General features: G+C 38.1%; 1 protein-coding gene across 1 annotated transcript in view; it reads left to right on the top strand.

The window, feature by feature from the left end:
* Positions 1 to 25129, top strand: part of FARSB (phenylalanyl-tRNA synthetase subunit beta) — an 82328-nt gene that overhangs the window by 4719 nt on the left and 52480 nt on the right. The window contains exons 2-10 of the mRNA XM_025404108.1: positions 3129 to 3184; positions 7005 to 7159; positions 9080 to 9149; positions 10358 to 10473; positions 15517 to 15667; positions 16768 to 16876; positions 18361 to 18431; positions 19881 to 19942; positions 21169 to 21220. Of these exons, the coding sequence (XP_025259893.1) occupies positions 3129 to 3184; positions 7005 to 7159; positions 9080 to 9149; positions 10358 to 10473; positions 15517 to 15667; positions 16768 to 16876; positions 18361 to 18431; positions 19881 to 19942; positions 21169 to 21220 (842 nt within the window). The remainder of the gene's footprint in view (positions 1 to 3128; positions 3185 to 7004; positions 7160 to 9079; positions 9150 to 10357; positions 10474 to 15516; positions 15668 to 16767; positions 16877 to 18360; positions 18432 to 19880; positions 19943 to 21168; positions 21221 to 25129) is intronic.

The following is a 25129-nucleotide window of genomic DNA, read 5'->3' as shown; positions in this document are numbered from 1 at the left end:
GCCTGGGATAATTCTCCATGGCTGTCTGCCCTGCCCTCTAGGCTCTTGGTTTCCACCCCTCTGAGTGATCCCTAGAAAGCATGTGCTTCACAGCTGGTTGGTTTTCTCAGTCTACTTACTGCTAATAGAATTTTGAGAGTTCAAAGACTTCATTTTATTCTATTTCTATCCCTTTCAATTCTAGCTGGCAATGCTTCTGCATATGTATTTCTTCTAAAAACTTTGAGGGTCTTTGGTGCATGTTACTGGCTTCCATTTTATTAGTCAAAAGCCACACCACCTACACATCTCTGAAATATATTGAGTTTCTGCTGATAACAGTGCTCTTAATTAAGCCCTATTGTGTGATTAATTGGATTTATGAGGTATATTCTTTATAATTTTTTATAGCACCCTTTGTTGGAATGATTAGCGCCTTTGATCTTTCTGGGTCTTAAGATTTTATGGTCATACTCTTGATTTTATCTTTGGACCATATTTTCCTGGCAGTGCCTTGGATTTTGGTCTTTCCTCAATTTTAGCGTTGTTTCACATCTGGAGAAGATGAGAATTTTTAAAATCCCCAACATCCTGGCTCATTTTTGTTTAACAGCCTTTCTTTTAGCTTATCTCTTTTTTTCACATAAGCACAAGAAAAACCCAGGTGGCACTTTGAACACTGATTGGAAATCTTCTTAGTTACATTACCCCATTGACTTTTTACAGTCCACATAACTGCAGGGAATGGTGTTGCTAAGCCTTCTGCCTCTGCTTAACCAGGATTCCTCTTCTTCCACTTTCTGATAACAGTACCTCACTTTCCTCCATGTCCTCACTTGTATCCTTATCAGAGACTATGAGGCTTCTTTCTTTAGGTTTTCATTTACACTCCTCAAAGCCCACCGCTTGGTTCCAAAGCCATTCTCGTGCTTTTCATTTTTGTTATGGCAGTACCCCATTTCCAGGGACTAAAGTCTGTATTAGTAATCTATTGCTATATAACAAATTAATCCAAAGTATTAGTAGTCTGTTGCTGTGTAGCAAATTACCGCAGTACTTAGGAGTGTAAAACAAGCCTTTATTATTTTACGAAATTTCTGAGAGACAGGAATCAGGGAGTAGCTTAGGTAGGTGGTTTGGCTTTGGGTCTCACCATGTTGCAATCTAGCTGTCAGCTGGGTTTGCTGTCATTTCAAGGCTTGACTGGGCTGGAGAATCTGCTTCCAAACTCACTCATGTGATTGCTCCAGACCTCAGTTCACACAAGAGCATGAATACAAGGAGGCTGGGATCATGGAACGGTCTGTCTTGGAGGCCGGGTACCTGTTACTACCTGCCCTAGTTAATGATAGCCCCACCCACTTTTTCCCCCAAACTAGAGATCCTGGAGTCATCCTAGACTCCTTCTACACACTCCCTATTCCTACCTCCCATCATTTGGCCATTGAGCCTTTTATATTCCACGTCCTTAATGTTTTTCATATTAATCCCTTCTTCCTCATTCTTGCTGGTGCTGCTTTAAATGAAGCCTTCACTATATCACATCTGTACTATTGCAGTAGACTCCCTGCTCCAATCCATCCTCTTACTCTGCGAGCAGTCTTTAGAATGCAGATAATCATATTTTTGCCCAGCTGAAGAATCCCTTCAGTATAATTCTCCATTGCCTGTCTGTAAGAAAGAGGGCAAATCATTAGTTGACCTCTTTCTCCTTGTTCTATCATATCTTTTCCTGGTATGAACTTTATGTTTTATCCATTGTTGAACTACTTAAGAGTTTCCAAATTTGCCATGCTATTTCACTACCCATGATCTCTGCCTGATAAACTCATCCTTTCTGTGAAAGTTTAGCTGACCGTAAGTGGAACTGATTACTTCTTTTGTGCCAGCCCTGTACCTTGTACTTAACATAGTCATATTTATTTACACATCTGGCTTCTTTACCAGATGAAGAAGTAGTTAAGGCAGGAATTGTGTTTTATTTATCTTTGTAACCCTGGTACCTAGTACAGTGCCTGGTATAAGGTGGGTACTCAGTACATAGATGTTAAATTGAAATTTAGTGTCTGAATCAGGAATTTTAAGACCAGTTTTCACTAGAATGCGCTGCTAATGATGTTTTGTGTTCACTTTTTGGTAATATGAGAACCCTGAAAAGCTAAACAGTAGGATATAATATTAAAATAAGGAAGAGAACTTATTTTACTTATTGCTCATAAACTATTAATTATTGTAGACTCACTATGTCTCAGGGTACTATGCCAGGTCCATTTTATGCATTATCATTTAAATCTTTCCAATAGTACCATGCCATAATGGCTGTGAAATACCATCTTATAGATGACGCAGCTATAATGTTGACATGAGATACCAAGAAAGTTTACATAAGGTGCCAAGCTCTCAGATCTAATAACTGGGATAGAATTCAAACTGATTGACTTGTCTTCAAAGCCAAAGTGTCAGGCCGCCTCAGACCAGTTTACATGATAGGACTTACGTGACATTCTGTTGTGTGAGATCTGTGATTTGGAGCCTGCTTTATATCTGATTTCTACTTAACAGGTGTTTTTTTTTTTTTCTATGTATATGCAAACTTCCCAGTGCAAGTAACCTAAACTACAGTTGATATTAACATAGGTTAATCAAGCATTTAATTGTTTTTTCTTTTTTTAATCTTAAACATTTTTGGCCCAGCTTTTTTTTTTTTTTTTAATTTTTTGGTACAGAGTTTCACTCTTGTCGCCCAGGCTGGAGTGCAATGGCATGATCTTGGCTCGCTGCAACCTCCGCCTCCCAGGTTCAAGCAATTCTCCTGCCTCAGCCTCCCAAGTAGCTGGGATTACAGGCATGTGCCACCATGCCTGACTAATTTTGTATTTTTAGTAGAGACAGGGTTTCACCATGTTGGCCAGGCTGGTTTCAAACTCCTGACCTCAGGTGATTCACCCACATCGGCCTCCCAAAGTGCTGGGATTATAGGTGTGAGCCACCACACCTGGCCTGTTTGTTTTTAAATGATGAACATGATGCCTGATATTTAGTAGTATGGTTGGTGTAAAGCAATTAATAATAAGAAAATGCAATTTGTATGTAGTTTTCACTTATGCTGAACGAAGTAAAATTAACCATCTCCTTTTTTATTTTCCTAGCTGACGAAGAATTTGACGAACTATGTTTTGAATTTGGTCTGGAACTTGATGAAATTGTATGTATTGGATATTTGTCTATTTTTCAAAGATTGTGTGCATAAGCTTATTTTTCAGGGGTGTGCTATATTTCATCTTTGTTACTTATAGTTAGACTAAGATGATAACATTTGGGGGCCATGATTTCTGTGTTCAGAAGGCTAAGCTCCAGTTCTGTCTGTTGCCTTGACTAAAATCTCAAAAGGGGTTCATGCCTTATTCCATCTACAGTCACCTTGTTATCAGACTCATGCTGTGGAAATTGAGAGAATGTGTTAGATAACCCCAGTATGAAAGTAAGCTCCCTCCTTTGACAAATTAATCACAGAAAGGGACCAAGAAGCAGTAGAAATGTTGCTTCAACCAGAGTTGCCCTGCCTCCTTCTCCTCTAGCGCCTCCTCCTTCACCTCCTCTGCCCTATCGCCTTCCTCCATGCCTCTTCAACCAGCACCAATGCATTACTATACACTGGTCTTGTAAGATGAGCTCATAGTTTTTAAGGTCTTGCTTATAAAAATGAGGAATTATTTTCTTTGACTTTTGATTGTATAATGATTAAAATATTTTTAAAAATTAAGTCTGGGCTATACATTTTAATATTGTTAACAGTGATTATCTATTAAGGACATACTTTAATTTAAAAAATACTTTTGTGGTAGTTAGTGTTATTTTTTTCCTAAGCCTTCTATCTTCACCTATTCAGTGTTTTTATAACACTACCTTAGGTGTAAAGTTAAAAAATCTTCAGGCTAAAAAATTGTACATTGTCTTACCTTATTTTTCCTGCTGCCTTACTAATGTTACAGAAAGATCATCTTTATACTAATCAATATTTGTATACTTGAGAAATTGGCTGAGATTTCTGTAGTTTATAAGTTACTATTAGTAATTTTACTACACCTCAGAATTATGTGTGAAGTTATGTGATATCTAAGAGTGTTGGACTGGATGTTAGATAATTTGAGTTCTAGTTCTAACATTTACTAGCTGTGTAACTGTGGATACTTACTTTGCCTGTCTGGACCCTACAGTCCAGACGAGTCTCTCTGGGCCTCCTTTTCACTTGTGAAATAAGGGGTTTGGATTATATGATCTTTATGGTTTTCTTTTTTGACTCTGAAATTTATGTGGTTTTTAAATTTCTGTAAGATTTTTGTCAGGTAGCACTGACAAATCTTACATATGGTCATTTTATGAGTTGAGATGCTGAAACTAAAGAAGCTGAAAGCTTCTGTGTCTCTTTTTTTTTTTTTTGCAAAGGAGTTAGATCTTTTTTTACAGCAGTTCCTCCTTATCCACAGTTTTTTGCTTCCACAGTTTTAGTTACCTGCAGCAAACTGTGGTTTGAAAATAGGTGAGTAGGCCGGGCGCGGTGGCTCAAGCCTGTAATCCCAGCACTTTGGGAGGCCGAGATGGGCGGATCACGAGGTCAGGAGATCGAGACCATCCTGGCTAACATGGTGAAACCCCGTCTCTACTAAAAAATACAAAAACTAGCCGGGCGAGGTGGCAGGCGCCTGTAGTCCCAGCTACTCGGGAGGCTGAGGCCGGAGAATGGCGTGAACCCGGGAGGCGGAGCTTGCAGTGAGCTGAGATCTGGCCACTGCACTCCAGCCTGGGCGACAAAGCGAGACTTCCTCTCAAAAAAAAAAAAAAAAAAAAAAAAATAGGTGAGTATAGTACAATAAGAAATTCTGAGACAGAGACTGCATTCACATAACTCTTATTATAGTATATTGTTTTAATTGTTCTATTTTTTTTATTAGTTGTTAATCTCTTACTGTGCCTAATTTATAAATTAAACTTTCTCATAGGTATGTGTGTATGTATAGGAAGAAACATGGTATATGTAACATTTAGTCCTCTCCAAGGTTTCAGGCATCCACTGGGGAGCTTGCAACATATCCCCTGTGGATAAGGGGGTGCTGCTGAAAAATGAATGCAGATGCCTTCATTTCTCTGGTTGTTGTATTATCTTCTCTGTATAGAGATCCCTTCCGAGATCTGCCATCTCCTGGGAGGTGACTCAGCTTTCTTCACTATTTATTTATTTATGTATTTTTTTGAGACGGAGTCTTGCTCTGTCACCCGGGCTGGAGTGCAGTGGCCTGATCTCAGCTCACTGCAAGCTCCGCCTCCTGGGTTCACGCCATTCTCCTGCCTCAGCCTCCCGAGTAGCTAGGACTACAGGCGCCGCCACCGCGCCCGGCTAGTTTTTTGTATTTTTAGTAGAGACGGGGTTTCACCGTGTTAGCCAGGATGGTCTTGATCTCCTGACCTTGTGATCCGCCCGTCTCGGCCTCCCAAAGTGCTGGGATTACAGGCTTGAGCCACCGTGCCCAGCTTCTTCATTATTTAAACAGTAATTTTATTAACCCCTTTGATTGAACGTTGTTTAAACTCGAATTCTTCCTCTCCTCTTTTTGCCTCTTCCCCTTCTTTTCTTTTCCCCCTTTTTGCTCCTTCCTCCTCCTCTTCATTCTCTTGTTTTTCATTTTTCGTTTTCCCTAATTTTAAAAATTTGCCTTCTAAGTTCGAGATGCCCAAGGTAGATGTTTTTTGGAGCCCAGCACCACCTTACACAGCCCCAGCATTGCATAGACTCCTGTGGTTCCTTGGGTGGGACTTTGGCACATAATACTCAGTGGCCAGAAGTGAATTCCTCTGTATACTGTGCAAATGTGGATATAATTCTTACTTTGGTCAAAAATTTGAACTACTTATATTGTGGCCGTGGGAGGGCATCATGTAAAACAAAAATCATTACATATTTTGATAGAAATCCATCAGTTATTTTAGCAGGTTGTTGGTGGAAATAGTAGGAATTCGGGTTAAGTGGAGTTTCCAAATAATTAAAAGGTAACATTAACAATTGGAATATAACTTTTAATCATTTCGAGTGAAAATTTCTTACATCTATTTACAGTTCCCTGCTGTAGTAAACATAAGGAATGGAGTGTAACCTCTTTGCAGTGGTTATGTTTAAGACAGTCTGTTGCTCTGCTGTAGTGTGGTGGTTGAAATATTCTAAACTCTTTACCACTGCATTCACCGTGATTCTAGTGGTGTTTCTTCCGTCATCTCCCTCTTGGTTGCCTTAATTCTGCCTCACTATCCCTTTACTGTCACTAATTTGCTTCCCATTGCACCTATTATCCCTTTTAATTTTCACCAGTGTCTGATGGTCTCTGAATATTTTTTGTTTTTACACTGTCCCTCTCATTGTCATGTGGACTTGGGTGCCCACAGGATTTAAATTTTAGAGTCATCCTATAAGAAGGTGTGTTTCTTTTATTTAGTGAATCATCTTTCTTTTACCCCTTTGACACTTCTGTTGTTACTTTTTGTACTTGGTGGTGTTTTCATTTTCTTTAGCTTGAGATGGGAAAACTTTTTCTGTAAAGGGCCAGATAGTAAATATTTTAGGCTTCGTAGGCTCTATAGTCTCTGTTTCAACTCAGCTATTGCAGTGTGTAAGTTGCAGTAGGTAATAGGTAAATGAATGGGTCTGTCTGTGTTCCAATAAATCTTTATCAAGTATCAAGTATGATTTGGCCAGCGGGCCATTGCTTGTGGACCTTTGTTTAGATGGATTTGTGCTGTTCTGGGGAGATTGAGGATGCCAGATATCCGAACTCAGTTAAAGTTGAAGTATTTTTCTGTCTGCTACGATTATAACACTTAATATTGTCATGTTGTTTTTGTCATGGATATAAAAATCCCGTGTTCTTATAGAAAATATGTATAAAGTAGTTACTGCCTTATAGGGCTGACAACTTTTACTTTTTAAAGAGAATTTAAATTATTTAATTTTATCATTACTTTTTGGCTTGTTTTAGACATCTGAGAAGGAAATAATAAGTAAAGAACAAGGTAATGTAAAGGCAGCAGGAGCCTCTGATGTTGTTCTTTACAAAATTGACGTCCCTGCCAATAGATATGATCTCCTGTGTCTGGAAGGATTGGTTCGAGGACTTCAGGTCTTCAAAGAAAGGTAAGGAAATATGTTCCTTAAAGACTTTGCTAAGTTGGATTTTCTTTCTTTCCTTGTCGTTATTAGCAGCCGTGTTTAAATTTCTAGGAAAAAGCTTGTACAGGCACACAGCTTTAACTCTCAGCAGAGGGTCGATTTGAGGATTAGATTCATGTAGATTGTAGCCATTTGAAAATTTCCATGAAAATTTGAGTCATAGCCATTCATTTTTGGGAGCATATTTTAAAACTGGTGGTTAATGCTTTTATGGCATCTTGAAAAATTCTTTAGCAGGTGTGTGTGATTTCCCTCCATCATCTAATTGGAATGAGTAGTTTGCTAGATGTGTTAAAGGTTGAGAGGAAATGGAGAGCTGGCAATACCCTTACATTATGAGTTCTAAGGAACCTCAGGAGTGAAGCCTCCTAACTGGAAAACCAAAGACCTTATGACGGTTCCGTGATCTTGAGCAAGTTAGTTGGCTGCTCTAGTTTCAATTTCCTGATCTATAATGAAGAAGATTTATAAGGCCCCTTCCAACTTTTCATTTAATAAAGATAGAGGGGCTGGACAACGTGCCTGTAATCCCAGCACTTCAGGAGGCCGAGGCTGGTGGATCACTTGAGGTCAGGAGTTCAAGACCAGCCTGGCCAACATGGTGAAACCCTATCTCTACTAAAAATACAAAAATTAGCTGGGTATAGTGGCGTGCACCTGTAATCCCAGCTACTCAGGAGGCTGAGGCACGAGAATTGCTTGAACCCAGGAGGTGGAGGTTGCAGTGAGTTGAGATTTGCGCCACTGCACTCCAGCTTGGGCAGCAGAGGGAGACTCCATTTCAAAAAAAAAAAAAAAGCTAGAGGGTAGCGAATATATAAAGTGAAAAAAAAATAGCTATTAAAAATTAATTGTTTCTGTTTTTGATTACTTCTACGTTATCTGGTCATCTGCAAAAGAATAAGAGTTCTAACTGATGGGCTAGATTCTGAAATTGTGAGGATTTAGGTGAGTGATGGGTATTGGTGAAATGATGATAATTAGGCATTAGGTTAAGGATGTTTAAAATTTTGGAGTTGACCCGGTTGGTTTCCTGCAGGACAGTCAGATGCTTTTATTTTAGGATCAAGGATAACTTGTAAGAGTTCATTTCCCAACCCTACCCAATGAGAATCTGTATTTTTACCAGTCACCTTGTGATTTTTATGATCAGACAGAATTAGGAAAGCAACTTAAAATGTTTTCTACTTAAAGTGAGTCCATGGACCAGTAGCATCTGAATCACCTGAGAACTTACTAGAAATGCAGTCTTAGTTGCCACCCAACACCTATTAATCAGAATCTGTGGTTTAACAAACTTCCCAGTTAATTGTAAGCACATTGAAATTTGAGAAGCACTGCCTTAAAACAGTAGTTCCCAACTTCTCCCTATAAGAGTTCCCTAGAGATGCCTTCAAATTGCACCATTTACCAAATCTTTGTCTTGACTTATTTTATCATCTGGTAATAGTAGGTCCAGATGGAACCAGGAAATCTGTATTTTCCATAAGCTCTGTTTTTTCCTGGAAGCTCAGAATCTCATGGTTAGAATAACTATCATAACTTAAAGGTTATCTGATCTAGTCTCTCAGCTGATGTTGAAATGCTCCTTAAACAATTGCTCAGTTAACGGTTTGTAGCTTCTGCTGGGATGCTAGCGATAGGAAATACATTACTGTGAAGCATCTTATGTCATTTTTGGACAACTTTAAATGTTAAAAAGTTTGTTAGTTTTTATTTATTTTATTTTTTTTTATTTTTAGTGTTCAGCCAAAATTTGACTTGCTATAACTCAACCCATTGCCCTAATTCATTTTGTATACTTCCCATATACAGCATAGAATATAATTATTTTATGTAATGTCTTGATTAATTATGAGTAAATTCATTTAAATATTATTTTAGGATAAAGGCTCCAGTGTATAAACGGGTAATGCCTGATGGAAAAATCCAGAAATTGATTATCACAGAAGAGGTAATAAGGATAAATTCTTATTTTTCCTTAAAATATTTTCTTTTGTATATGTCTGTATAAGGTGGGGAGGAAAAAGAAACAAGACTTACTCTTTTTTGAGACAGGGTCTGGTTCCGTTGCCCAGGCAGGAGTGCAGTGGTGCAGTCTTGGCTCACTGCAACCTCTGCTTCTCAGGCTCAAGTGATCCTCCCACCTCAGCCTCCTGAGTAGTTGGGAGTACAGGTACACGCCACCACACCCAGCTAATTTTTTGTATTTTTTAGAAATGGGGTTTCATCATGTTGTCCAGGCTGGTCTTTTTTTTTTTTTTTTTTTTTTTTTTGAGACGGAGTCTCGCTCTGTCGCCCAGGCTGGAGTGCAGTGGCCAGAGATCTCAGCTCACTACAAGCTCCGCCTCCCGGGTTTACGCCATTCTCCTGCCTCAGCCTCCCGAGTAGCTGAGACTACAGGCGCCCGCCACCTCGCCCGGCTGGTTTTTTGTACTTTTTAGTAGAGACGGAGTTTCACCAGGTTAGCCAGGATGGTCTCGATCTCCTGACCTCGTGATCCGCCCGTCTCGGCCTCCCAAAGTGCTGGGATTACAGGCTTGAGCCACCGCGCCCGGCCTCAGGCTGGTCTTAAATTCCTGAGCTCAAAGGATCCTTCCTCTGCAGCCCCCTAAAGTGCTGGGATTACAGGTGTGAGCCTCTGTGCCTGGCCCAAAGCTTACCCTTCTAAAAAATGTGATTTTCTTTGATCATTTACTAAAATGAGTATATACTTAGTCACTACCTCTTAAAAAATTTTTTTTAACCTAGGAATGAAAAAGAACAAGCCTTTGTTTTCCATAAATAGTTTTGGATAATAATATCCAATGCATGTTTAAAACACATTTGAGATATAATTGTTTAAATTGTGGAATGTTAATGAAATTTTAAAAGATTTTAAACTTTTCAGAGGGGTTGTTTTGGTAAAAATATGAATTATGAGCAAACTTTTTCTCCATTATTTAATACATTTTCAGAAATCTTAACTGAAATATAAATTCTGTGAAGGTAGTGACTTTGTCTCTAGTTTACCACTTTATTACTTGTTGACTGAATAAATTAATACATACTTGTTTGAATGAAAATATATGCCATGGCAAGAGTGCAGCTGCCTTCCTATTACAAGATATTACAAAGAAAAACCTTACTGTTTGCTATCTCTAATGATATTATGAATTTCAGACAGCTAAGATACGTCCTTTTGCGGTAGCAGCAGTTCTCCGTAATATAAAGTTTACTAAAGATCGATATGATAGCTTCATTGAACTTCAGGAAAAATTACATCAGAATATTTGCAGGTTTGTGGTTGCATTTTCTTTCTTCCTTGTCTTCCTCTTTCCCTCTGCCTCCTTATCTCCTTTCCATCCTGATCCCTCACCCTCTTCTCTCTTGCCACTTCTGCCCTCTTTCTATCTCTCCTTCCTTTCTTCCTCTGCAGATTTTTCACAAAGCATTTCTGAATTAATAGTATGTGACAGATTATGAGGATTTAACTTGGCTTTACCAAATACCTGTTACTGCTTGTAAATGGCATATGCATGAAGAAACAGGAGGTATATTTTGAATATTGTATAGAGAAGAATTGTCTAGTCCTAGAGACTTCCCTGCTTTTTGTTGTTGTTTTGGTTCAGATCAGCAGTGGATTATACTACTAAGTATAAACCATGATAATGAAGTACGATATATCATTTTTAAAATGGAAATAAAATTTTGGCTTATTCTCACTTTTTGAGTGAGAATAATTATAAATTGACAGAACTTGAGTTTAAGTGACTAAATTTTACTTATTCGGTCTTTACATTACTATGCATAATTTCCTGCACAGCTCCCTTCAGGGCAATGATCTTCAAACCTATATAATTTCTGAACACCTAAAGGTCAGTGAAGGTAACAATGGTAATCCTTGAACTCATTTAAGTATTTCAGAATCCTAATGGAAACTATACACTTACTGATGATGACAAACCTCAGACTTCAGCTAACATATTAAGCTTATTTGTGTTGGTTCTGAAATAGATCAACGTATGTTACTGCATGTGGATACAAAGATATGATTAATAGTTATATATGTCTCAAATAAAAATAGAAAAAGAATTTTTACTTTTTTATTTTTTTGTGTGTGAGAGCTGCTGCAATTATTTGCTAATAATTGTAGTTTAGTAAACTACAGAGCCTAGGAGGGGTTTATGTGTATGGGATGGGCTAGGGACGGGATAGAGGGAGAACCATAGACATTTTCTGCTATGATGAAAAACATCTTTGTGCATGTGGTAGAAGCAACACTTTTTTTCAGATTCCAAATAACATTTATTCCCAGTCCTTTTATATAGAAGAGTTTATATTTCAGCTTGCTAATATGTCATTATTAAGCAAAACAATAACAATTTAAATATGATTTCAAAATTAAGAACAAAATACAAGATTTCTGACAAGTATAGGTGTAACTTAAGTGGCTGAGCTAGATTATCTGCTCTGGCTCTATTATCTTTTTTATTTTAAGAAGCTATTTTAATCTAAACAGACATTGTCTTAATTTAACTTTAAGCTCTGTTTTATTTGGTATTTCTGGAAATCATGAGCTTTTTCTTTTTTTTTTTTTTTTTTTTTTTGAGACGGAGTCTCGCTGTGTCGCCCAGGCTGGAGTGCAGTGGCGCGATCTCGGCTCACTGCAAGCTCCGCCTCCCGGGTTCACGCCATTCTCCCGCCTCAGCCTCCGAGTAGCTGGGACTACAGGCGCCCGCCACCACGCCCGGCTAGTTTTTGTATTTTTAGTAGAGACGGGGTTTCACCGTGTTAGCCAGGATGGTCTCGATCTCCTGACCTCGTGATCCACCCGCCTCGGCCTCCCAAAGTGCTGGGATTACAGGCTTGAGCCACCGCGCCCGGCGAAATCATGAGCTTTTTCTAAGGGGAAGAGAATTGAACACATCCTAATACTTTGGTGTGCCAGAGTTCTTTTCTGTCAGTAAATCCTAATTAACCTCTTTAATGAGCTTTGGAAGTTTATGTATTTCAAGGAATATATTGATATTGTCTAAGTTATTAAATTTATTGACAAAGTTGTTCATAATATTTCCTTGTCCTTTTAATATCTGTGGTATCTGTAGTGATGTCACCTCTTTCATTTCTCTGTCTTCTCTCTTTTTTTTCCTTTGATCAGTGTGGCTAGAGGTTTATCAGTTTTATTGATCTTTTTCTTTGTTTGTTTGTTTGTTTGTTTTGAGACAGGGTTTTGCTCTGTTGTCCAGGCTGGAGTCCAGTGGCATGATCATCTCATTGTAACCTCAAAACTCCTGTGCTCAAGTGATCCTCCTGCCTCAGCCTCCTAAGTAGCTGGAACTACAAGCATGAGCCACCACACCTGGCTAATTTTTTAATTTTTTGTAGAGATACGGGTCTTGCTTTGTTGTCCAGGCTGGCCTTATAGGCTTTAAGTGATCCTCCTGTCTCAGCCTCCCAAAGTCCTGGAGTTACAGGCGTGAACCACTCATTTTATTGATCTTTCAAAGAATGAACTTTTGGTTTCATTGATTCTTCTCTTATTTTTTTCCTCTATTTTTATTGATTAAGCTTCTTTCTTAGGCTAATTAGTCCCTACTGCTGAGGCAAGACCCTTTTGCCTACTGTATCCATTGCTACATGAGCAGTGAAGTTTTAGTCTGTGTGAACATGGAGCACTGTTTCCTCTGATTCCCTTGAGTACTTCTTTCCTGGCCTTGGGTAGTTTTCTCAGCTGCATGTTCTGATCAATACTGAGCTCACCAGTACTTGAGTGGGACCCTCTGCATATCTTCAGAGTTCTCTCTGTCTGTAGCTCTCTGCTTTTCTCCGGTACTCTGCCCACCTTGGCCTCCCAAACTCTCAGCTATGTCTCTTGCTCTCAGAGTCTCCTGGGCTCCACTGGGCCCTCTTTCCTGCCCTATAGTCAGGGCTCATCTCACTTGTTTACTGTGTCTCAGGGATTGCTGCCCTTCATTGCCTGCTGTTAGGTGCCATAAAAACTATTGCTCCGTACATTTTGCTCTTCGGTTGTTTCAGGCAAGAGTAAATCTAGTGTGTTACTCTGTCTTGGCTTGAAGTACCTAGTGAGTCTTATACTTCAGTTATTTTACTTTTCATCTCTGCAATCCACTGCCTTTAAAAAAAAAAAGTTCCTTCTTTTCTGCAGATATTTCCTCATCTATTTATTATGTGTATGTTCTTCCATAATTCTTGAACATTTTTTAGTAGCGGCTTTAAAATCTGTGTGGCAGTATCAGAATCTGGGGCATCTTAGTGTTGGTTTCTATAGACTGGTTTTGTCTGGAGTAAGAGTCATGTGTTCCATATTTCTTCTCATGTCCGTTGCCTTTTGATGCATATAGAATATCATATTAGGGAAGAGTCTTGACTTTGCTGTGTTTCTCTGAAGAGTGGTTTTTGTTCTTTCAGGCAAATACTTGAATACTTAGCTAGATTCAGACTCGGCAGTGGTTCAGTTTTCCACTCAGTTCTTTCAGCTTTCAGTTGCTGCTCTTTTATAGCAGGACTTTGAAATTTTTACCATTATGTTAGATAAAATCTTGATTTCTGAATATTTTTGGTTTTTTCATATCTTACTATATTTGGAGTGTTAATCTTTTTCCTGTACATATGTTGTAAACCTTTTTTGTGTTTTTTGATTTTTGGTTTCTTTTGGACATGTAAGGTTTTTAATTTGGGTATAGTTATCAGTCTTTTTGTATGACTTTTAGATTTTATGACCTACTTAAGAAGCAGTGTCCTATAATTTTAAGCATATTCTTCTATATTTTCTTATCTTTTTGTTTTGTTTTGTTTTGTTTTTGAGACAGGGTCTCACCCTGTTGCCCAGGCTGGACTACAGTGGTGCAATCACAGCTCACTATAGCCTTGACCTCCCTGGCTCAAGTGATTCTCCTACCTCAGCCTCCCAAGTGGCTGAGACCACAAGTGTGTGGCACCATAGCCAGCTAATTTTTATATTTTTTGTGGAGTTGGGGGTCTCACCATGTTGCCCAGGCTGGTCTTGAACTCTTGGGCTCAAGCAGTCTTCCTGCCTTGGCCTCCTAAAGTGTTGAGATTTCAGGCATGAGCCACCCCACCTGGCCTCTATATTTCCTTGGAATAATTTTTATGGTGTATTTTGTATGTGTGCCTGTATGTTTGTCTTTTGCTTTTCAAAATGCTTAGGTCTTTGATTCATCTGGAATTATGTTTTTTTGGTTGCTGATTTGAAGTTGAAATTTTGGTGATGTTTTGAGGTGCTGTTTTAGGATTAAGGGACCAATATTAACATCTAAGAAAACAGACTTTCTTACCTGTGCATTTGTCAATTATTAATTTACCTACATTTATTGAACCATGTATATTTTATCCTGTGATAGTTCTGGGTTTATTATCTTCTGTAAGCATATGAGTAATTGAGTAAAGTAACACTCCCTTATTGCCTGTTAACATTTCTTTTCAACCCTGTTTATTAAAGTTCTAGTTCACCAGTCCTGCAGTCCTGGAAGTTGACTAAAATTTAATATTAAGCATTTTAAACTGATTTTAGTGCACATACTTTTTAAACTAAAGTATGTTAAGAACACAAATTTTGACCAAGTTCCTCTTTTCAAATTGACTGTTAGAAAGCCAAACTTGTGACCTTTCCTGGTAAGACTTAGGCCTTTAGATTCTAATTCAGAATTAACATTTCCTGGCTCAGTTTTACATCCCTACTTCTATTTCTTTCTCTCCTATTTTGTAGCTTGCTGTAATTTCCTAAAATTACCTTAAATCCTTTGTGGATAAACTGTAGAACAAGTGAAATGAATACCTTTGGAACTTTCCTTATACATTAAAGTAAACTTGAACTGTAATTCAGAGCTCTTAAAATTAAATTTTTTCCACAACTAAAGTAATGCAGCTATGTGATAAAATTTAGGAAAACATAGAAAAGCCAAAAACCCCACAATTTGGTAGTTCATTCTAATTTATTAAAACATGTTTACTTGTGTATATCAAGAAGAAATAGGTTAAAAGAGGTAAAGGAAATGCTAACTTTGAAGATATCTTAGAAACAGCATTTGGGAAAACATAATGGCAAGGAATTTTCTTTAGCTCCTGAAATCATGTGTTTCGTGTAGTTTTGTGATTTCTCAGTACTCTTAATGGTTGTGAGAATTTGTTCATTATATGCCACTAATGATGCCATGTAGTAGCAATATGCTGTTTCAGGGAAGTATCTGAAATAATTTAAAAAAATATGTAGTCTATGTTTATGTGCTTTAGAATATTCAAATCTGTCTCATTCTCCTTTCCTTTCCTCCCTCCTTCTCCCTCACCCTCTCCACAATTAGGAAAAGAGCATTGGTTGCTATTGGCACCCATGATTTGGACACTTTGTCAGGCCCATTTACTTATACTGCAAAGCGTCCTTCAGATATTAAATTCAAGCCTCTAAATAAGACCAAGGAGTATACAGCCTGTGAACTGATGAACATATACAAGGTAAATATTCTTTTTGATTATGCAGCAGCTTTGCAAAAATCATGAAATTCCATCAAAGTCAAGCCTTGCAACTAGGGAAATGTAATGAATACTTTCAAAAAATTGCAGTGTCTGGGCTCCAACCTAGAGATAGTGATTCATCTGATCTAGAGTGGGACCTGAACATAGTTTTATTTTATTTATTGTTACATTTTTAACCTCTGATATGATTTCAGTGTACTGCTAGGATTGAGAACCACTGAAGTAGACCGTACCACATTGTAATCTGCAGTTGAAACTCATGCAAGTCTAAAGAACAGCAAGACTTAGCTAGTGTTTTTTGTGGGAAATACTGTTACAAGCTGTCTATCTCCCATTATTTAGAAGTCCAGCAGCGAAAATGAATTCAGTAGTCACTTTGGATTGTATTTAACAAGTAGAAAAAATAGTTGTCATTTAGAAAAAGCAGTGTCATCCTTGCCCTGATTTGCAAGTGACTTCTTCCGATTTATCTAAATAGTTTTGTTATGGTTTATGTTTCCTTTGAAATGATTCAGGCATACCAGTGCAAATCTGTTTTCATTCTCAAGAAATGACTCAATTATGTGCATTGAATATTGGAATATTAATTTATATTAGAAAATCTTATAAATTTAGAACTTTCTTTAATTTGGGTCTGTTTTAATGTTTTTCTGACTTTTCCCCTCCTTTATTTTTTATTTTATTTTATTTTATTTTTTTTTTGAGATGGAGTCTCGCTCTTGTTGCCCAGGGTGGAGTGCAATGGCGCAATCTCAGCTCACCGCAACCTCCACCTCCTGGGTTCAGGTGATTCTCCTGCCTCAGCCTTCCGAGTAGCTGGGATTACAGACATGTGCCACCATGCCCAGCTAATTTTGTATTTTTAGCAGAGATGGAGTTTCTCCATGTTGGTCAGGCTGGTCTTGAACTCCTGACCTCAGGTGATCCAGCCGCCTCAGACTCCCAAAGTGCTGGGATTACAGGCATGAGCCACCATGCCTGGCATTCCTTTCTTTTTTAATATTAGGTCAGTATGTAAACTATAGTGATAGAAATTTAAAAAAAAAAAACTAATTTTATTTGACTTAATTTGTTTTCAGACTGATAATCACCTTAAACATTATTTACATATCATTGAAAACAAACCCCTGTATCCAGTTATCTATGATAGCAATGGTGTCGTCCTTTCAATGCCTCCCATCATCAATGGTGAGTTATTTTATAAGCATCACAGATCTTTGCTGTTTCTTTTTAATCTTCAACATTTCTCTAGAATTCTCAATAGACTTGGCTAAATCAAATTCAAATAACTCATAATCTGAGTATCTCAGGTCTTTCGTAGATTCTAATCATTCTTTTCATTCATTTATTCAACAACATTTTACTGGTGATTCTTATGTAATTTATAATATGTTCATACACTTATAAATATTTTCTGATGCTAGGCTTTGGGTTCTGTTATATTTCTCCCAAGGTTATTGATGTTTTGGTTTTAGCAGGTAATTCACTTGGTTAAACTCAAAGTCAAACTCTGTCATGTCTGTAGTTTTTTTTCTTTTGTGTGTTTTTTTTTTAATTTTGAGACAGGCTCTTGCTCTGTCACTCAGGCTGGAGTGCAGTGGTGCAGTCATGGCTCAGTGCAACCTTAAACTCCTGGGCTGAAGCGATTCTCCCACCTTGGCCTCCCAAAGCCCTGGGATTATAGATGTGAGCTGCCATGCGTAGCCTTGCCTAGTTATATAGTTAAACGAAAGCTTTTAATTTAAATTTTGCCCTCTTAATTCCTTTCTGAAGGTTATTTTTATGAGACAGTTTGAATGTATTTACAAAATTCAATGATGTCTGAGACATAGATGTTTGCCTTTCTGGAGGTAAGAAGGAGGCTTAGCTGATTTGCTATGAGAAGAAGAAGCTTCTTCTCGAGATCTTGGACCCTAGCAGTTACAGCAGTTAAGAACATGGGCCCCAGAGTTAACCAGATCTAGACCCAAATCCTGGCCTTGCTGCTCGTGATCATGGTCAAATAATTTAATCTCTCTAAACTTAGTTTCTTGCCAGCAATTACATCATGGGGTTGTGGTAAAGATTAGAGGAGACAACCTGTGTTAAGTGCTTGACATAGCACCTGACACATTGTATGCATTCAGTAAAGGCCTGTTAATTATTTTATTTTTACTCTTCAACTTGCAGTGGGAGCTTTAAATAAAAATTGTTTTTCCCTTTGTTCTTAAGGTGTTAGTTTTTTGTTGTTGTTGTTGTTGTTTGTTTTTTTGAGACAGAGATTTGCTCTTGTTGCCCAGGCTGGAATGCCATTGCACCATGTCGTGCCATTGCACCATCTCAGCTCACCGCTACCTCTGCCTCCTGGGTTCAAGTGATTCTCCTGCCTCAGCCTCCCAAGTAGCTGGGATTACAGGCATGTGCCACCATGCCTGGCTAATTTTGTATTTTTAGTAGAGAAGGGGTTTCTCTGTGTTGGTCATGCTGGTCTCGAACTCCTAACCTCAGGTGATCTGCCCAACTCGGCCTCCCAAAGTGCTGGGATTACAGGTGTGAGCCACCGTCCCTGGCCAAGGTGTTAGTTTTTAATATGTTTTACATTTAAAATGTAGTTTCTGTTTTGTTGAGCTTAATAGTGCACTTCTATTTCTAAAACTAGTTACTCTGTTGTTATTGTTTTGTGTTCATTGCAGGGGATCATTCCAGAATAACAGTAAATACTAGAAATATTTTTATTGAATGCACGGGAACTGACTTTACTAAGGTAAATAAAACTTTTACTCAATTTTTGTATGATCAGATGGGATAGATTTTATTTCCGGATCAAGACTAAATGGCTAAAATTTAAAATATGTGCATTCTGTAGGTGGGAACATATTTTAGAAATTTAGACAATTAAAAAGATAGAGATATTCTACACTTTGGTTATGGTGCTTTCATTAATTCGACAGATGTTTAGTGAACACCGAATATCTTTCCAGTGCCAGGAATTTAATAATGAGTTACATGTTTCTTCACATGAAAGGACTCCTGCTGGGAGAGTTAGTCATGTACATAACTATAAAACACAACATGGAATGAGTACTGTAGGGAGATCCATATAAATTGTTTATCTAGTTGACTTAATTTGTATGTGGAGTAATTTGGTACCTTTGTGTACTTGGTAAAAGCCAAAAAAAAAAAAAAAAAGAAAAGAAAAGAAAAATGAACTGGGTTGAAGAAGCTTTGTTTAGTAAATTGATAAATGGTTTATGCACACAGAATTATCTAGACTATAATTCTTTACCCACTTTTGGTCAGTTCATCTATTGGATTGGATTGCTATGAAAGCTTTTCTATGACATACGACTTCTTTACATATGTTAAATGAGGTGGCAGTTAAAGAATTTAAGAAAGGTAACCTCAAATGGCAGGAGAAGGCTGGAGTATAGAAATAGGGCAAATAAATGGTATTCATGTACATCTTACAGGATTAGAGACCATTGTAAGGTATTTCATTTATAACTTTTATGTACTCCTTGCCTTCAGAAATACTGTCAGGGTAATACAGCTTTAATATTAATTTTTTTAAAAAGTTGAATTCATGCATTTACAGACCTTGAATGTCTTTGCTGAAGCCTGTATATATAGGAGTGAAATATATATATAAGAGTAAAGCATATATTCCAATAAGGTCACTGTATTTTTTTTCTAAGAATTTTTTTTGAAATAGATAGATATTTAACAAATCTATATGGTCTTTACTACATGCCAATGTATTTAATCTTCATAAGAACCAGACAAGATAGGAACTTTCATTATCTCCTTAACAGGTTAGAAAAGTGGCTTGCCCAATGTCATACTGCTAGTAAGTGCTAGCCAGGATTCAAGCAGTCTGGCTTCAGAGACTTAGGAGATTGTTAAGATTTATCCCCGTAATTAGCCATTTGTCTCTGTTGAAGCCCAGTGAACCTGAGGTTGGGGGTAGTGGGGGAACGAAACGATTTGTCTCAGTCATGGATTATAACTGTCAGAGAACTGCATAAACGCAGAACACCTGAAGATAAGGCGAGGCCTACTCTTGCTTTTATTCCACTTCCTTTCTTAAAATGTATATGTAAAGGTCCGTTAGATGTTTGGGGACACAATTATATTAAATATTTATTCATTTCCATCTGAGTGAAGAGAATATATTTATAGATTACTATAATACTTGCTTTTCTTTTCTTTGCAGGCAAAAATAGTTCTTGATATTATTGTCACCATGTTCAGTGAATACTGTGAGAATCAATTTACGTAAGTTCATCCAGCACCTTTATTGATGGCCCATTGTTCTGAAGGCAAGGCTTTGTGCTAAATATAAAGATAGGCCAGGTGCGGTGGCTCACACCTATAATCCCAGCACTTTGGGAGGCTGAGGTGGGAGGACTGCTTGAGCCCCGGAGTTCAAGACCAGCCTGGACAACATAGGAAGACACCATATCTACAAAAAATTTAAAAAATGCTTGAGTTTGGTGGCTTGCTCCTGTGGTTCCAGCTACTGGGGAGACTGAGACAGCAGGATTGCTTGATTCTGGGAGGTCAAGGCTGCTGTGAGCTATGTCTGTGCCACTGCACTCAAGACTGGATCATAGAACGAGACACTGTCTTAAAAAAAAATGAATGAATAAACAAATAAATGTAAAGATTAAAAATGTGGTTCCTGTAACTAGAACATATAATCTGTTCAGGGAGATAAGACATATGCATAAATATTGGATAAAGCCATAAGCGTTAAGTACTTTAAAAAGTTTTGGTGATATTCTGGCAGTTTGTAAGGGCAAGTTACTGCCAGCTGATACAATCTGAGAAGGCTTCATGGAGGCAATGAAATTTAAGCTGTGTTTGGGGATCACTGGATTTGAGAATATATAGTTGGAAGAACAGCAAAAGAACAGCTAGAGGTAGAGAGGCATATGTAAGAGCAAAGCATGTATCCCATATCGGTAAGATTACTGTATTTTTTCCAAAGCATATTTTTAGTTTAAAAAGCTATTTAACAAATCTATATGATCCTTAGTACTAGCATCGTAGTTTATTCTAGAATATTAATAGAATTGAAAACAAATATATAACTGTAGAAAGCGTGATTGAAATTATATGGGCAGTATCAGGTTTTTTTTCAATTGATTTTCATTTCATTGATTCTGTCAGTTTTATTGTGTAACACACTGCCCTGGTAAAGCCTAGAATGTGTGTGTCAATATTGGCAAGGAGTCCCCGTAGGATGCATGCTTTGCAGTACTGGGAAATAAACCTTTCAAGGAAGTGGTGCCTGAAAAGGACATTGGAGCCCTAGGAGATGAAATGGTAGAGTAATATTGTATATAGCAAGATCAATCCAAACAGTGTTGGAATGCGATAGATGGAATATGTTGAGGCTGTAGTTGTAGCCCAAATGAAAGATTTGATAACCATACACATGTCTGTAATTTATGGCACATTTTTTTCTTAAGTATTTTATTTCTGACTTTTGTTTTCAGGGTCGAAGCTGCTGAGGTGGTTTTTCCTAATGGAAAATCATATACCTTTCCAGTAAGTGCTTAAGAAATGACTTCATGATTATGACAACAATACTAATAATAATGGCTATAGACCACTCATGTTCTGTCTGTCTATCCGTCCCCTACCTACCCACCCGTGTGCCAGCTGCTATACTGTGTGCATTACATGGATTTAGTCCTCACAATCATCCTGTGAGGATAGGTGCTATTATTATGCTTTTTCCAGATGGAGTCCCTGAGACCTTGAGATGTTAAATACCTTGCTTATCATTTTTAAGTGGTAGAGCTAGAATCTAAATTCAGACAGTTTGACTGCAGTTGTCAACACACAACATTATACAACAACATTGTGTGGTCATAATTCCTCTGATTTATTCTCCTATTAACTAATTAACTGAGTAGTTTTTTAAAAACATGTTTTTTTAATTGGCACATAATAATTGTACATATTTATGGGGTACAGTGTGATGTTTCAATACATGTATATAATATGTAATGATCAAATCATGGTAGTTGGTATAGCCATCATATCAGACATTTACTGTTTTGTTGTGTTGGGAACATTCATAGTCTGCTCCTCTATATTTGAAAATATACAATAAACTTTTGTTAATTATATTATAGCATCCTACAGTGCTGTAGAACAATAGAACTTATTAAATAAGTAATTTATAGTCTCACTCCTTTTAAGATTACTCAACCCTCTGAACGTAGTCTGTTCACACTTGAATTAACAGTTGCTGAAGGCCATCACTGTAACTAATAAATAATTTCAAATGTATTATTAAGACTAATTTAGTAGTAAGCACACAGTTATTGCCAAGACATAAGATCTTGGTAAAAAATCTAAACCAGTATTATTCCTGGGGGGTTTTGTCCCCCTCACCCAAGTGGCTTGACATAAAGATAACTGTTCTAAAACATAACAGTATCACAGTCACTTTGTGGTTCTCATACAATGAGAGCATTCTTTGATGAGCTTTTTCTTCCCCTTTGAATCTTTCACTATTCCCTTGTCATTTATGAAGTAAATCACAGCCTGAAATGGTTTCTGCTATTTAAATAGCTTTTACAGTAGATGAAACCTGCTAAGATCAAAACCTCCCCATTCCAGAAAACATTAACATTTAACATCATATTTTATTCTAAGCATTAATTATACTTCAAAATACACATATAACTGTATGAAGCATAACTGAAATCATATAGGCAATATTTTTAAAAGTTGATTCGGATTTAAGTATCTATTATAAGTTAGCTTTTGTTATTTAACAAACTACCCCCAAGACTTAGTGGCTTAAAACAACAACCATTTATTTATCTCATGATTCTCTTGGTCACTACAGTGGTTTTCCTGGTCTGAGCAAGTTTGGCTAATCTCTGCAGGGCTTACCCACATGTAGTCAGTTGACTGGTTGGCTAGCAACTGGATGATCTGGGATGGACTCACTCATGTCTGCTTCTTGGCAGTGGGGTCAACAACTCCCGTGTCCCTCATCATACAGCAGGCTAGCTTGGGCTTTTTTACTTGGGGTTGCAGGGTTCCTAGCAGCAAGAGAGCATGCCCAGTGCCCAGGTGTTTTTCAGATATTATTCTGTTGGCCAAAGCCAGTCATGTGGCTAGATTTGATGGGTGGAGAAATAGATGCCATCTCCTGATTGGAAGATTGGCAGTATCACATTGCAAGGCCATGGATACAGAGAGGGGGGAAATTTGTGGCCATTTTTACAGTTTATGACAGTAGCAATTGGGATTAGCTGGAGATAGCTTTTTAGATGGTTTTAAAATTATGTCAGAGAGTTTCTTTTTCTTCTTCTTTTTTTTGTTTGAGGAGTCTCGCTCTGTCACCCAGGCTGGAGTGCAGTGGCGCGATCTCTGCTCACTGCAAGCTCCGCCTCCCAGGGTCATGCCATTCTCCTGCCTCAGCCTCCCGAGTAGCTGGGACTACAGGTGCCCGTCACCACACCCAGCTAATTTTTTTTTGTATTTTTAGTTGAGACGGGGTTTCACCGTGTTAGCCAGGATGGTCTCAATCTCCTGACCTTGTGATCCGCCTGCCTCGGCCTCCCAAAGTGCTGGGATTACAGATGTGAGCCACCGCGCCCGACCTCTTTTTAATATGAAGATTTGTCAAGTGTTAATAAAAGTGATTGTATATTTTTGGGAAGAAAATGAGAAATATATTTTAATATTTGGTTCACTCTTCTCCTCATATGGATAATCCCTTAAAGTCATATATTTGTAATATAGAGATCTTTCATAAATTTGAAATGATGGGCTTTCTGAAAAGGAGTACTACATGAGTGTTTTGGCATTTGTTCATTTATTTCCTCCTAAACTTAAATTAGAACAGCTTTTCTTAGGGAAGGATCCTCTGGGGGAAACTGATTCTCTCTCACATGAAATAGCATCTTTTCTTAAACTCTTTGAAAGTTTTTTTTCTTGTGTTTTGTGATTTCATAGAAAAGTATAAAGTGGTTTTTTTTTTTTTTTTTTAATTTTTTTTTTTTTGAGACGGAGTCTTGCTCTGTTGCCCAGGCTGGAGTGCAGTGGCGCGATCTCGGCTCACTGCAAGCTCTGCCCCCCAGGTTCACGCCATTCTCCTGCCTCAGCCTCCTGAGTAGCTGGGACTACAGGCGCCCGCCACCACGCCCGGCTAATTTTTTGTATTTTTAGTAGAGACGGGGTTTCACTGTGTTAGCCAGGATAGTCTCAATCTCCTGATCTTGTGATCCACCCGCCGCGGCCTCCCAAAGTGCTGGGATTACAGGTGTGAGCCACCATGCCCAGCGAAAAGTATAAAGTTTTAAAGTAAGAGATCTAGAGGAGATAAGTTGTCAGTAGTCAGACAGACTAATGGTGTGTGCTTTGGAATTGGGTTGTCTTAATTTGTTTATTAATTCATTAATTTGTTCATTAGTTACTTTTTTTTGTTTGTTTGAGATGGAGTCTCGCTCTGTTACCCAGGCTGGGGTGCAGTGGCGCCGTCTCAGCTCACTGCAACCTCCACCTCCTGGGTTCAAGCGATTCTCCTGCCTCAGCCTCCCGAGTAGCTGGGATTACAGGCTCATGCCACCACGCCCGGCTAGTTTTTGTATTTTTAGTAGAGATGGGGTTTTACTATGTTGGCCAGGCTGGTCTCGAACTCCTGACCTCAGGTGATCCACCTGCCTCAACCTCCCAAAGTGCTGAGATTACAGGCATGAGCCACCATGCCCAGCCATTTGTTACTACTTATATGCATGCATTCACTCATCAAATATATATACCAAATGCTTATTATATGATAATCATTTTCTAAGCACTGGGCATATAGCAACACTTGGACTTGGCAGTTTACTATTATGACCTAGAACTAGTTATTCACCTAAAATTCAAATTCCTTACCTGTCAAATGAGAATACTAATAGCATTTGTTGTGAGGATTAAGTAAGATTATCTTAAAAGTGTATCTTGTATTGTTCATCTCATAATAACTATTTAGTTCATAGTAACTATTGAGAAAAGTGACTTACTACTTTGTAATCTTCACCTTGTGCCTCCCAAACCCTGCAGTGCTTTCTCATCACCTGGGGATTTTGAAAACGTGCAGATTGGGCTTCAGTAGCTCTGGTGCCACTGCCACTAGCTATCAAGACCTGCAGTCAGCCTTTCTCATGAGCACTTAGGTGATGCTGGTGCTCTGAGGTGCTCTTAGGTCTACTCTGAGGACTGCAGTTTGTGTAGCAAGGTTCTGGACCATTGCCCTTACTTGAATCAAAACAGGTCTTTAAATTTATGACCTTTTTGCTAGTGACATGTTATACTTTTGAGAGTAATTGAGTGATAAGAAATATTCATAAGGACATTTCCAAAGGTGTTGAAAAGCCTGGGTTTTTATGTGTGTGTGTTCTCACGTCACTAATATGGTGGAGTTACATGCTGTCTGAAGAAGACTGA

This window comes from Theropithecus gelada, chromosome 12, assembly GCF_003255815.1.
Source record: "Theropithecus gelada isolate Dixy chromosome 12, Tgel_1.0, whole genome shotgun sequence".
Classification (NCBI taxonomy): domain Eukaryota; kingdom Metazoa; phylum Chordata; class Mammalia; order Primates; family Cercopithecidae; genus Theropithecus; species Theropithecus gelada.
The sequence above is the reverse complement of the archived record's forward strand: the minus strand, read 5'-3'. Positions and strand labels throughout refer to the sequence as shown.